The sequence below is a fragment of the Oncorhynchus gorbuscha genome, linkage group LG19 (genome assembly GCF_021184085.1).
Source record: "Oncorhynchus gorbuscha isolate QuinsamMale2020 ecotype Even-year linkage group LG19, OgorEven_v1.0, whole genome shotgun sequence".
NCBI lineage: Eukaryota > Metazoa > Chordata > Actinopteri > Salmoniformes > Salmonidae > Oncorhynchus > Oncorhynchus gorbuscha.
Window position 1 is genome coordinate 10,357,640 of NC_060191.1, and position 14,452 is coordinate 10,372,091.

Here is a 14,452-nt window from a genome sequence, read left to right on the forward strand (position 1 = left end):
TGCGCCAACAGTTGTTGCCTTCTCACCAAGCTGCTTGTCTATTGTCCTGTAGACCATCCCAGTCTTGTGCAGGTATACAATTTTACCCCTGATGTCCTTACACAGCTCTCTGGTCTTGGCTATTGTGGAGAAGATGGAGTCTGTTTGATTGAGTGGGTGGACAGGTGTCTTTTATACAGGTAACGAGTTCAAACAGGTGCAGTTAATACAGGTACTGAGGGGAGAACAGGAGGGCTTCTTAAAGATTGGTTGGTGGTGCCAGTGGGGATCCCCATCACTCTGACACTGATCATCATTATAACAGTGGCTTGCATTAGGAGGTGAGTGATAAAGTTACAATATGTTTAAGAGTTCAAATTAAAGTGATGTAATCTCTATGTTTTATGAGTGGCGTAGCTGTCTTAAGTACTGCATAGCAGGTGCAGTTAGGTCAGTAGTTATGAAGACTTATGAGGACACTAAAGAGGCCTTTCTACTGACTCTGAAAAGCACCAAAAGAAAGATGTGGCCTGGGCAATCAATTGCAATGTCCTTACTGTGAGACGCCTAAAACAGTGCTACAGGGAGACAGGACGGACAGCTGATCATCCTCGCAGTGGAAGACCATGTGTAACAACACCTGCACAGGATCGGTACATCCGAACATCACACCTGCATCACACCCGCGGGACAGGTTCAGGATGGCAACAACAACTGTTACACCAGGAATGCACAATTCCTCCATCAGTGCTCAGACTGTCCGCAATAGGCTGAGAGAGCTTGTAGGCCTGTTGTAAGGCAGGTCCTCACCAGACATCACCGGCAACAACGTAGCCTATGGGCACAAACCCATCGTCGCTGGACCAGACAGGACTGACAAAATGTGCTCTTCACTGGCGAGTCATGGGTTTGTCTCACCAGGGGTTATGGTTGGATTCGCGTTACACAGAGGCCTGAGCTTTACACCGAGGCCTGTACTCTGTAGCGGGATCGATTTGGAGGTGGAGGGTCCGTCATGGTCTGGGGCGGTGTGTCACAGCATCATTGGACTGAGCTTGTCATTGTGATTGTGATTTCCTGCAAGACAGGAATGTCAGTGTTCTGCCATGGCCAGCGAAGAGCCCGGATCTCAATCCCATTGAGCACGTCTGGGACCTGTTGGATCGGCGGGCTAGGGCCATTCCCCCTAGAAATGTCCGGGAACTTGCAGGTGCCTTGGTGGAAGAGTGGGGTAACATCTCACAGCAAGAACTGCCAAATCTGGTGCAGTCCATGAGGAGGAGATGCACTGCAGTACTTAACGCAGCTAGTAGCCACACCAGATACTGACGGTTACTTTTGATTTTGAACCCCCCTTTGTTCAGGGACACATTATTCAATTTCTGTTGGTCACATGTCTGTGGAACTTGTGCAGTTTGTGTCTCAGTTGTTGAATCTTGTTATGTTCATACAAATATTTGCACATGTTAAGTTTGCTGAAAATAAACGCTGTTGACAGTGGGAGGACGTTTCTTTTTTTGCTGAGTTTATCTGTAGCATGTACTCGGTAGCTCTGCCCATCACATATTATACACAGGTTCTTCAAGTTGGGGTTGAGTGGCAAAATAAAATAACAGTACATATTTAATAAAACAAACTAACTAAACAACCAAAAATACAAGATCTGGTTAGGTCAAGGGAAGATCTTACAAAACTTAAATTCAAGATAAATCAACAATATTTTCTCAAACTTTGTCAGACAGTTACAAACTAAACCAGCCACATGGCCACTTCCCTCTTACTTGCACCTTCCCCTGGGCGGTCACACCTCAAACTAAAAATTAAACAGTCAGCCAATGAAATTTCAGGATCAATCAATCACAAGCAATGGAAGCTCACCGAGACACATGCAGTACAAGTACAGTACAATACATATACATCTATTGCTATAACTACCCATTAATTGCATACTTTACATATCTTAACATGTGTTCCAAAGCTGCTTAGTTTATTCAACATTATGAAATGATATGTTCAGGCTTCAGGTTTGGCAACAGTGGAGTAGATAACAGAATGGTCCACCTCTAATCTTTCTTCTGACCTGCAAAAAGCAAATAGAGTTGTTGTATGAGTATATTCACACATTTCAAATAAACAGACTTCCAGAAATAGGTTACATTGAAAAGGACTGAACTGATTGTGAGTGCACTCTTACCTGGCAGTAGGACTGGGGAGGGGAAACTGGATGTTGGCATACTGTAGGTTGTCTGTCACCTTGGCCTGTTTGGTTTTCATCTTGGAGTAAACCACATCATCCTCATGGAGTCCTGAGAGTTGGGCCCTGTCAATGGAGCTGCAGAACTGCTGGAAGTCAAAGGTAGCGTAATGAGGGTCAGGAGGGTTCTGCAGAGCTGGTGGCTCGACCACAGAGTACAGAGAACTGTCTTGGGGGTGGGTGTGAGAGGGAGGCAGTTGAATGTTGGCATAGAGGGCATTTTCCCGTTCCTCCGTTCTAGCTTCCTGTGTTGCTGGGTCATTACTGGTCCTTCTACTGAATAAGACTGGGTTTTGATCATCCTGAAATATGGAATTAGTCAAAAACAATACAAAATGTTTGATATATTGACTGCTCACTGTAGCTTCATCCATTGGTTAAACTAAGTAACATGTTACCAGGAAAGAATGAAAGCTTGCGCTTGAACATTGTTCAAATGCCATGAACCTCCAGATAACATTGTTGCACTGACATGCTATTGGTATGTTGAATTGGAGTGTATATGCTGTGCTCCATTGACCTTTTTGTCCACAGCAGTCTTTTGACATAATTTGAATGGGCTCTTCCTGTCAAAGAAAACAAACTTCTTTGGGGAACAAATCGGTATCACAAGGCCATCATACTCTACATTATGTTATTGAATTGAGTAAACAATGTTTCAGAGACTTACCACATCCATAGGAACACAAGAAGTATGATCACCATGAAAACTGTGGCCGCGGAACTGATGTAAACTGGCATTTGAACAGTATTTGTATCTGAAAATGACACAGGATACATGAACGCAAAAAAATTCAAGTCAAGGGAATTCCCACTTGAAGTGTATTGGTTCAGGACATTTCACTGGACAGTAGAAACTTAACATTTGCTTCCATACTGACCCTGCAGGATCAGAGACAGAACAGTAGAGTTGTGAGCCCCTTCTTTGTTCCTGGCCTCACAGAAGTACTGTCCACTGTCAGAGGAGGTTAGAGAGGTCAATCTCAACACCTCTCCTGAGCCTGTCTGTGAGGTGTCTGTTCCATCCTTCTTAAACCAGGTGTAGTTCTCCACTGCTGGGTTGGCATGACTGCTGCAGGTCAGGTTCACAGAGCTTCCCTCTACCACTGGACCAGAGGGACTTATTGACACCAAGGTGTTCCTTGGGGCATCTAAAGCAAGCATAAATATTAAAACGTTGATACAGTTGAAGTCAGAAGTTTACATACACCTTAGCAAAATACATTAAAACTCAGTTTTTCACAATTCTTGACATTAAATCCTAGTACAAAGTCCCTGTCTTAGGTCAGTTAGGATCACCACTTTATTTTAAGAATGTGAAATGTCAGAATAATAGGAGAGAGAATGATTTATTTCAGCTTTTATTTCTTTCATCACATTCCCAGTGGGTCAGAAGTTTACATACACTCAATTAGTATTTGGCAGCATTGCCTTTAAGTTGATTAACTTGGGTCAAACGTTTCGGGTAGCCCTCCCACAATAAATTGGGTGAATTTTGGCCCATTCCCCCTGACAGAGCTGATGTAACTGAGTCAGATGTGTAGGTCTCCTTGCTCGCACACGCTTTTTCAGTTCTGCCCACACATTTTCTATGGGATTAAAGTCAGAGCACTGTGATGGCCACTCTAATACCTTGACTTTGTTGTCCTTCAGCCATTTTGCCACAACTTTGGAAGTATGCTTGGGGTCATTGTCCATTTGGAAGACCCATGATGTTTTGAGTTGTTGCTTCAATATATCTACATAATTTTCCTTCATCATGATGCCAACTATTTTGTGAAGTGCATCAGTCCCTCCTGCAGCAAGGCAACCACACAAAATGATGCTGCCAACCCCGTGCTTCCAGTTGGGATGGTGTTATTCAGCTTGCAAGCCTCCCCCTTTTTCATCCAAACATAACGATGGTCATTATGGCCAAACAGCTCTATTTTTGTTTCATCAGACCAGAGGACATTTCTCCAAAAAGTACGAACTTTGTCCCCATGTGCAGTTGCAAACTGTAGTCTGGCTTTTTATGGCAGTTTTGAAGCAGTGGCTTTTTCCTTGCCGAGTGGCCTTTCAGGTTATTTCGATATAGGACTCGTTTTACTGTGGATATAGATACTTTTGTACCTGTTTCCTCCAGCATCTTCACAAGGTCCGTTGCTGTTGTTCTGGGAATGATTTGCACTTTTCGCACCAAAGTACGTTCATCTCTAGGAGACAGAACGCGTCTCCTTCCTTGAGTGGTATAACAGCTGCGTGGTCCCATGGTGTTTATACTTGCTTATTATTGTTTGTATAGATGAATGTGGTACCTTAAGGCATTTGTAAATTTCTACCAAGGATGAACCTGACTTGTGGAGGTCTACATTTTTTTCTGAGGTCTTGGCTGATTTCTTGTGATTATCGCATGAAGTCAAGCAAAGAGGCACTGAGTTTGAAGGTAGGCCTTGAAATTCGTCCAAAGGTACACCTCCAATTGACTCAAATGATGTCAATTAGAATATAAGAAGCTTCCAAAGCCATGACATAATTTTCTGGAATTTTCTAAGCTGTTTAAAGGTACAGTCAACTTAGTGTATGTAAACTTCTGACCCACTGGATTTGTGATACAGTGAATTACAAGTAATTGTTGGAAATATTACTTGTGTCATGCACAAAGTAGATGTCCTGACTGACTTGCCAAAACTCTAGTTTGTTAACAAGTGTCACGACTTCCGCCGGAGTCGGTCCCTCTCCTGGTTCGGGCGGAGTTCGGCAGTCGACGTCACCGGCCTTCTAGCCATCGCCGATCCACCTTTCATTTTCCATTGGGATTGTCTTGTCTTCCCTCACACCTGGTTTCTATTCCATCAATTACATGTTGTGTATTTAACCCTCTGTTTCTCCCATGTCTTTGTCCGGAATTGTTTATTGTAAGTGCTTGTGCATGTTATGTCTGGTGTGTGTCGGGTTATGTACCCATTTATTGATGGTTCTGTTTTCTGGTGGGTTTTTAATATTAAGAATGGTATGAAGAAAGTACTGTTACTCGGAAAGTGTAGACATTCTATGAAGTTTACATCCAAATGTTGTATAAAATATACAACCCCTCGACAACATTCCGCTGAAAGGCCGGCGAGCAAAATTCAAAAATATATTTTTTAAATATGTAACTTTCACACATTAACAAGTCCAATACAGCAAACGAAAGATAAACATCTTGTTAATCTACCCATAGTGTCCGATTTCCAAAATGCTTTACAGTGAAAGCACAACATATGATTATGTTAGGTCATAGCCAAGTCAAAAAGCACAGCCATGTTTCCAGCCAAAGATAGGAGTCACAAAAAGCAGAAATATAGATTCAATTAATCACTAACCTTTGATGATCTTCATCAGATGACACTCATAGGACATCATCTTACACAATACATGTATGTTTTGTTCAATAATGTGCACATTTATATATATATTGAGGAAGTACAGTTCCCGCTCAGCCCAGTCAAAACTGTTCGCTGCTCTGGCCCCCCAATGGTGGAACAAACTCCCTCACGATGCCAGGACAGCGGAGTCAATCACCACCTTCCGGAGACACCTGAAACCCCACCTCTTTAAGGAATACCTAGGATAGGATAAGTAATCCTTCTCACCCCCCCCTTTAAGATTTAGATGCACTATTGTAAAGTGACTGTTCCACTGGATGTCATAAGGTGAATGCACAAATTTGTAAGTCGCTCTGGATAAGAGCGTCTGCTAAATGACTTAAATGTAAATGTATATTTCTAAGGGACTTGTTTGCAGTTCCTACCGCTTCCACTGGATGTCACCAGTCTTTAGAAATTGAGGTTATTCCTTTGTGTAATGAAGAAGTACGGCCATCTTGAACAAGTGTCACGTCATGTGTACTGTTTGATAGAGGCGCAAGACCAGAAAGTATGATTGAGTTAGTTGTCTTCCTGTATTAAACACAGATCTTCAATTTGATCAAATTATTTACATTTAAAAATACCTAAAGTTGTATTACAAAAGTAACTTGAAATATTTTGGCAAAGTTTACAGGTAACTTTTGAGATACTTTGTAGTGACGTTGGTCAAGTTGGAAACAGTTTTTTCTGGATGAAACGCGCCAAATAAATGGACCTTTTGGATATATATGGGCGGAATTAATCGAACAAAAGGACCATTTGTGATGTTAATTGGACATATTGGAGTGCCAACAAAAGAAGCTTGTCAAAGGTAAGCCATGATTTATATTTTATTTCTGCGTTTTGTGTCGCACCTGCAGGGTTGAAATATGCTTCTCTCATTGTTTACTGTTGTGCTATCATCAGATAATAACATCTTATTCTTTTGCCGAAAAGCCTTTTTGAAATCTGACGTGTTGGCTGGATTCACGAGTGTAGCTTTAATTTGGTATCTTACATGTATGATTTAATGAAAGTTTGATTTTTATAGTATTTTATTTGAATTTGGCGCTCTGCATTTTCCCTGGCTATTGGCCAGGTGGGACGCTACCGTTGGATTTGTTTCACATTTTTTGGTTACTACATGATTCCATATGTGTTATTTCATCTTTCTGATGTCTTCACTATTATTCTACAATGTAGAAAATTGTAAAAAGAAAGAAAAACCCTGGAACTTTTGACTGGTACTGTATATATTGTTGTGACATGACTTTCATTCATGTGATGACTGTTATTTATCGGATCAACTAACTATGTTTAATTGTCACGCACTTCTTGGCTGCTTTTCCTTCACTCTGCGTTCCGACTCATCCCAACCATCTCAATTTGGTTGAAGTTGGGGGATTGTGGGGGCCAGGTCATCTGATGCAGCACTCCATCACTCTCCTTCTTAGTCAAATAGCCCTTAAACAGCCTGGAGGAGTGTTGGGACATTGTCCTGTTGAAAAACAAATAATAGTCCCCCACTAAGCCCAATCCAGATGTGATGGTGTATCGATGTAGAATGCTGTGGTAGCCATGATGGTTAAGTGTGCCTTGAATTCTAAATAAGTCACAGACAGTGTCACCAGCAAAGCACCCCCACACCATAACACCTCCTCCTCCATGCTTTACGGTGGGAAATACACATGCGGAGATCATCCTTTCACCCACACCGCATCTCACAAAGACACGGCGGTATTAATGTCCATTGCTCATGTTTCTTGTACAAGCAAGTCAATTCTTCTTATTGGTGTTCTTTAATAGTGGTATCTTTGCAGCAATTCGACCATGAAGGCCTGATTCACACAGTCTCATCTGAACAGTTGATGTTGAGATGTGTCTGTTACTTGAACTCTGTGAAGCATTTATTTGGGCTGCAATTTATGAGGCTGGTAACTCTAATGAACTTATCCTCTGCAGCAGAGGTATCTCTGGGTCTTCCTTTCCTGTGGCGGTCCTCGTGAGAGCCAGTTTCATCATAGAGCTTGATGGTTTTTGCGACTGCACTTGAAGAAACCTTATCATTCAAATACATTCCAGGTGATTACCATCAGAAAAAGCTGGTTGAGAGAATGCCAAGAATGCAACGCTGTCATCAGGACAAAGGGTGGCTATTTGAAGAATCTCAAATATAACATTTATTTTGACTTTTTTCATTACTGCATGATTCCATGTGTGTTATTTCATAGTTGTGATGTCTTCACTATTAGTCTACAATGCAGAAAATAGTACAAATAAAACCCATGAATGAGTAGTTGTTCTAAACCTTTTGACCGGTAGTGTAATTAATTTAATCAGGTAACAATTAAACATAGTTAGGTGATTAGATGAATAACAGTCTTCAGATTAATGAGGGTAAAGTCACAAGACTCTTACCACACGTTATTTTGCCTTTATATTTCACAAAACCAAAACACTGAACTTTCATCCATATTAATGGTTCCAGTAAATAAAGTGGATCGGAATATTTTCATTGGTGCTCTCAGAACAGTTTTGAATGAAGTTAGTAGCCTATAGTTCACTGTTATTTCCTCTCACCATGCCCTACCATCATGTTATGTCAACCTCAAACTGCTTAACTTCCCCTAAAAGTTACCACAATCTAAACACACAGCCAGACTCAGCAAATAGAGACTGCAGTTCATCATAGCAAATTCAAATTTCTTATCTAACACATTCACATTCAGACCAAACTGACAAAGACTGTTATGCAAGAACACTATTTCCTTAACATCATTCTTTCATAATTCCCTGCTATTATTTTTACACAGTAATGCGATGAGATATGTGCCCTTCCAAGACAGACGCAGCACCTCGCTCGTGCAGACTTTTGAACGCAGATAGCTGCTCCATTATAATAATAATAAATGCCATTTAGCAGACACTTTTATCCAAAGCGACTTACAGTCATGTGTGCATACATTCTACGTATGGGTGGTCCCGGGGATCGAACCCACTACCCTGGCGTTACAAGCACCATGCTCTACCAACTGAGCTACAGAAGGACCATGATAGAATGATATGATCTGCTCACGTTAAGTATATCAGATATTCACTCACATTTGACATCAAGAGACGTTGGAGCAGAGTTGAGATTCTCTTGACCTTGAACAGCACATCGGTATCTGCCAGAATCCTCACTGCTGGCCAGGAACTCTGTGTTGGATACTGAGTGTCCATCCCTGGACCAAACAATAGTGGGATGGTCACTTGGTGTACAGGTTGTGACACACGTTAGTGTCACCCTCTCTCCTGCTCTCACAGTTGCAGGCTGTACTTTGGCTGTCAGCCCTGGTTGAGAGGAGAAAGGAACAGAGTGATCACTGAATGTTTTTTGAAGTGTTATCAGAGTCTGATTTTCTTCTGGTATCAAAATGACCTGTCAAACTTAGTGAAACCCATGTTTTGCTGCTCCATGCATTCGTTTCGCCACCTTTATTAACCGTCTCAAATCTGAAGTGGTATTGTGTTGCGTCACTACCAATTAGGTTATTAATTTTCAAAGTGCAGTTGTTGTCTTTGTTTCCAAGGTATTCTACACGTCCTCTGTATTCCTGGGCCAGAAAGAGATCATTGTTCTTCCTTTGACTCGAGAAATACCAGAAGCTATTTGTAATAGTCTGATCTGAGGGGTAGGCATAACTGCATGCAAACACCACTGATGACCCTCTTAAGGCACATGGAGCTGTATCTTTAAAGGTGACCTTCCAATTACTCCCAGAAACACCTTTAAAAAACAACAACAACAAAGCAAAAAACAGTTAGTTGTCACACATATCTACAACACTAATGCAAATACATACAGCACCAATTTGCCATTTACAGGTAATTAAAATAACATGTAATATATTGTCGCTGTCGGATGAAATCTTTGTAACTCCATTTTTGCCAACTTTCATTTTTGTACATATATTGAAAGCAGCAACTCCCCTCAATGTACTCTGAACATTTCATGACTCTAGGACCAAGAAAATATATTCAAATAGCTCCTGAATTTTCATAATTGTATGTTAATTTATGGGAAAACATGGTCATATTTTCAATCTCCTGAAAAATTCCTGTTTTGGAGATGAGGTTATCAGACAGTGATGATATGCCAGTTAGCAGATCCTTTTATCCAAAGTGACTTAGAGTTAAACCATCAACCCTGGCGGTGCAAGCGCCATGCTTTACCAACTGAGCCCCGTGTCTCCTACCACATGCTGGTACACAAACAGACTATCAGTCACTTCTGTATTTCTGTGAGTTAATCAAGTGAGTTACTCTTTATTCTCAGATAAAGTCCTTTGAGGTGAATCATTTGCTAAAAATACATCTCACCATCAAGGCAACAAAACAATGACATTAGAAGAACAATATAACATATCCCCTCTGACCTCTGCAGTAGTTCCCTGTTAATCTCTTATGAGCCATACACAGGAGTAGAACATTTATAAATCAGTACTGACATCCACAGCATGATAGAGCATTAGAGCAAAAATATATTCTACTCACCTAGCAACGTGAGAGTAATCACCAGCATCACACTGATCATTTTCAAGAGCCACATCGCATTAAACTGAAACACTGATACAAAATAGCACAGAATTGAATTACTTAACTTAACACTTAATAAGTCAATCATAAAACCGGCTCAAACAGTGTTTTCACTGAAAGCAGGTGTAACATTTGTCTTTGTCTCTGAAGAGTTCTCTCACAACTTGGATACAGCTCTAAATCATCTAGTCATTCTGTCTTTAAATTCTCACAACAGATAGATTGAACATCACTACGCACCAATGTTGCACCAGTTAAAGGAAAGAAGACGCACAAAACTCCACATAGAGAAACAACACTACTCACCCTCCTGCAGAACGTGTCCAGAGAGAATGACTAGCAAATAACCATGCAAATAAATACCATGGAGAGATGTGATAATAACTGTTGCAAGCAGAATGTAGACGATTGGGTTGAGAATTACTTGTCCCGTTGTGGCCATTTGGTGCTATTTTCCTTCCTGTTATCATTCACTTTTTATATTGCAGGGTACTTAAGGGGGTACAGTAACATAGAAATATTATAATCATTTATTCCCCTAACCTGGACAACACTGGGCCAATTGTGCACTGCCATATGGGACTCCCGGACACGGACGGTTGGGATATGGCCGTGTCTGGGATAGGGTCTGTTGTGATGCCTCTAGCACTAAGATGCAGTGCCATAGACTGCTACGCCAATCAAGAGCCACTAAATATACACTGAAGAAAAATATAACAATGTCAGGATTTGGCCAGGGTTGTTCCGGTTTTTGGTCACTAGATGCCCCCATTGTGCCTTTTGACCTTTTGTTTTCCCTTGATCCCCATTATTATTTGCACCTGTGCCTCGTTTCCCTTGATTGTATTTAAACCCTTTGTTTTCCTCAGTTCTGTGCTCTGTGTTTGTATGTTAGCACCCAGCCCTAGTACTCTGTGAACTCTCTTGTGGAATTCTGTTTTTTGTTCTTGTTTCTTTGTTTTTTGAGTATCTTTTGAGGCTTTTTGTGCTATACCTTCCACCTTGTGGATTTACCTTTTTGTCTTGGAGGATTACCTTTGTCCTTGTGGAATTCCTTTTGAGGTTGTGGAGTTACATGTTTTCCTGAACTTCACTTTTTACTTCATTAAATACACCGTCTCAAGTACTGCTGTGTCTGCCTCATCTTCTGGGTTCTGCCGACTATTCGTGGCTCAGTTGGTTAAGTGACTGTTTCTCACTCCGGAGACCCGGGTTCGTAACCGGGTCCTGACAGAAACACAGAGCCAAAAATTAACCCAGAGGCAGCCAGTTCCCAGGACCTTGTTGCCATGCTGTCCCACCACCAGGAGACTGTCCAACGCCACGAAGCCACCCTGGTTCAGCAAGAGGCCTTAATGGCTAGACATTCTCATCTTCTGTCGGAGATGCTGACTTCCATAAAGCAGATATCTGATCGACTTACCCCGGCAACAGTTCCCGTCCCAGTACCTCAGATTCATGTACCCATGGCAGTTAACCCTCTGGCTGAACCTCGTCTTCCACCTCCCCAACGGTTCTCAGGTAATCCAAGTGCTTGTAAAGGGTTTCTCACCCAATGTTCTCTCTCCTTCGAGCTGCAACCCTCGTCATTCCCCACCGACCGGTCTAAGATCGCATATATCATCACCCTGTTGTCGGAAAAAGCCCTGGCCTGGGCTACTGCTGTGTGGGATGCCCATAATTCCTGCTGTGCCAGCTACTCTGCCTTTGCTGAGGAATTCAAACGAGTGTTTCAAGGCCCAAGCAGTGGTCCTGACTCAGCCAAACAGCTCCTGACTCTCCACCAAGGTCGGTGCAGCGTGACGGACTATGCCATCCAGTTCCGCACGGTGGCAGCAGCGAGTGGCTGGAACAACGAGGCGCTCACGGTGTGCTTTCTGAACAGCCTTTCCGACACTATCCAAGATGAACTGGCCACTCGGGAACCACCGGACAATCTTGAGTCCCTGATCAAGTTGGCCTCACGCATTGACCAGCGTCTGAGACAGAGAGAACTCAACCGTAGACCTCTAGCCCATATCAGTCCCAGCTCCGAGTCCCCACCTTTATCCTCGTCTGCTCCACCGGAACCCATGCAGATTGGACGCATCTCCCAGGCTGAGAGAGACCGCCGGATGAGGGAGCGACGCTGTCTATATTGCGGCAAACCGGGCCATTTCCGTTCCACGTGTCCCGGGTTCCAGGGAAACGCTCTGTCCCGTACAGACCGGGGGGAACTGTAACGGGAAACATAACCTCCTCCCATCCGTCCAACTCCCGTCTGCTCATTCCAGTCACCCTTTCCTGGGACAACCACAAGTTTCACCTTCAAGCCTTGGTAGACTCTGGAGCCGCAGGTAACTTCATGGATGGTGTCTGGGCAAAGGAGAATGGCGTTCCCTCTTCCTTCTAAGTGACCCCATGAGGGTTACTACATTCGATGGAAGCCCTTTGGGATCTGGACTTGTCACTCATGTCACTACCTCCTTGCGACTTTCAGTTTCACAACACCAGGAATTGATGAACTTTCATTTGATCTCCTGTTCCGAGTTCCCTCTCGTCCTTGGATACCCCTGGCTTCACAGCCATAACCCTCACATCGACTGGTCTGTGGGCACTATCAAGCAGTGGGGTCCTACGTGCCAAGCTACTTGTATTTTCCCGAATTCCCCGAGTTCTACTCCTGAGTCTTTAGAATCCATCGACCTGACCCGAGTTCCCGAGTGTTACCATGACCTCAAACTGGTATTTAGCAAACAGAGGGCCACCATGCTACCACCCCATAGACCTTATGATTGCCCCATCGAACTGTTTCCGGGCACTTGCCCCCCCCAGGGGTCGGATCTTTTCCCTATCTCCACCCGAACAAGCTGCTATGGATACATACATCAAGGACGCTCTGGAAGCAGGCCTCATGCGTCCATCCACCTCGCTGGCGGGAGCAGGGTTTTTCTTTGTGGCCAAGAAAGACGGTGGATTACGTCCTTGCATCGACTACCGGGGACTCAATGCCATAACCGTCCGTAACCGTTACCCGCTACCCCTTATGGCCACAGCCTTCGAGCTGCTCCAGGAAGCAGTTGTTTTCACTAAGCTTGACTTGCGGAACGCATACCATCTTGTGCGGATCAGACCTGGTGACGAGTGGAAGACCGCTTTCAACACGCCTACTGGTCACTATGAATACTTGGTGATGCCCTTCGGCCTGACCAACGCCCCAGCGGTGTTCCAAGCGCTCATAAATGATGTGCTTAGGGATATGCTTAACATATTTGTGTTCGTTTACTTGGATGACATCCTCATCTTTTCGAGCTCTCTTCAAGATCACACAAAGCATGTCAGACAAGTACTCAAACGCCTCCTAGACAGCCATCTGTACGTTAAGCCGGAAAAATGTGAATTCCATTTATCCCGAGTACAATTCCTGGGATTTGTAGTGGAACCCGGTCGAGTCCAAATGGACCCCAGGAAGGTAGGGGCGGTAGCAGATTGGCCCACCCCAAAATCCGTTAAGGAAGTGCAGCGTTTCCTGGGCTTCACTAACTTTTACCACAAGTTCATCAAGAACTTGAGCTTGGAGGCAGCCCCTCTCTCAGCTTTAACCAAGGGTGGCAATGCAAGGTTTTTGTGGGGAAGAGAAGCTGAGACGGCCTTCCAAGGACTCAAGCAGCGCGTCCTCTCTGCTCCCATCCTGATACTACCGACTACGGATGAATCGTTTGTGGTGGAGGTAGACGCCTCAGAGGTTGGTGTTGGAGCTGTCCTGTCTCAGAGGGGTGAAGACAAGAAGCTTCATCCGTGCGCTTTCTTCTCACACTGGCTTACCCCGGCTGAGAGGAACTACGATGTGGGGGATCGTGAACTCCTAGCGGTTAAGATGCCATTGAAGGAATGGAGACACTGGCTCGAGGGGGCTTCTCACCCGTTTCAAGTGCTTACGGACCACAAAAATCTGGAGTATATCCAGCAGGCGAAGCGGTTGAACTCTAGACAAGCGAGATGGTCTCTTTTCTTCAATCGATTCCAGTTTATCCTCACCTATCGGCCCGGGACGAAGAATCTCAAACCGGATGCCCTGTCCCGAGTCTACGCTCCTGCCATTCGAGATGACACGGACATGCCTGTCCTTCCTGCTGCTAAGATCGTGGCTCCGATCTCGTGGCAAGTTGAGGATACCGTGAGACGAGCTCAAGCTATTGAACCGGACCCGAAAGGAGGTCCTGCCAATCGGTTGTTTGTCCCCAAGGCAGTGAGGACTCAGGTCCTTCTGTGGGGGCACTCCTCTCGCCTCACC

The 14,452-nt window shown here is 43.8% G+C and overlaps 1 protein-coding gene across 1 annotated transcript; it reads right to left on the bottom strand.

Moving 5' to 3' along the window:
• Positions 1-1,413: 1,413 nt before the first annotated feature.
• LOC124006279 (B-cell receptor CD22-like) lies at positions 1,414-10,289 on the bottom strand. Its single transcript, XM_046316199.1, has 7 exons — positions 10,138-10,289; positions 8,704-8,934; positions 3,115-3,384; positions 2,904-2,991; positions 2,754-2,799; positions 2,174-2,535; positions 1,414-2,059 (listed from the first exon to the last, which is right to left on the bottom strand). Exons 1-7 carry the CDS (start codon positions 10,265-10,267, stop codon positions 1,993-1,995), a joined length of 1,194 nt encoding a protein of 397 aa, XP_046172155.1. The 5' UTR covers positions 10,268-10,289; the 3' UTR covers positions 1,414-1,992.
• Positions 10,290-14,452: the final 4,163 nt, after the last annotated feature.

Bases quoted from the DNA above. Each gene is read 5' to 3' on its own strand.
- LOC124006279 (XM_046316199.1), bottom strand. From the start codon at position 10,267: ATGATTGACTTATTAAGTGTTAAGTTAAGTAATTCAATTCTGTGCTAT. The intron at 8,935-10,137 runs GTGAGTAGAATA...CCTCTCAACCAG, and splicing joins GATTACTCTCACGTTGCTAG to GGCTGACAGCCAAAGTACAG. The intron at 2,536-2,753 runs GTCAATGGAGCA...TCCATATTTCAG, and splicing joins AGACTGCTGTGGACAAAAAG to GATGATCAAAACCCAGTCTT.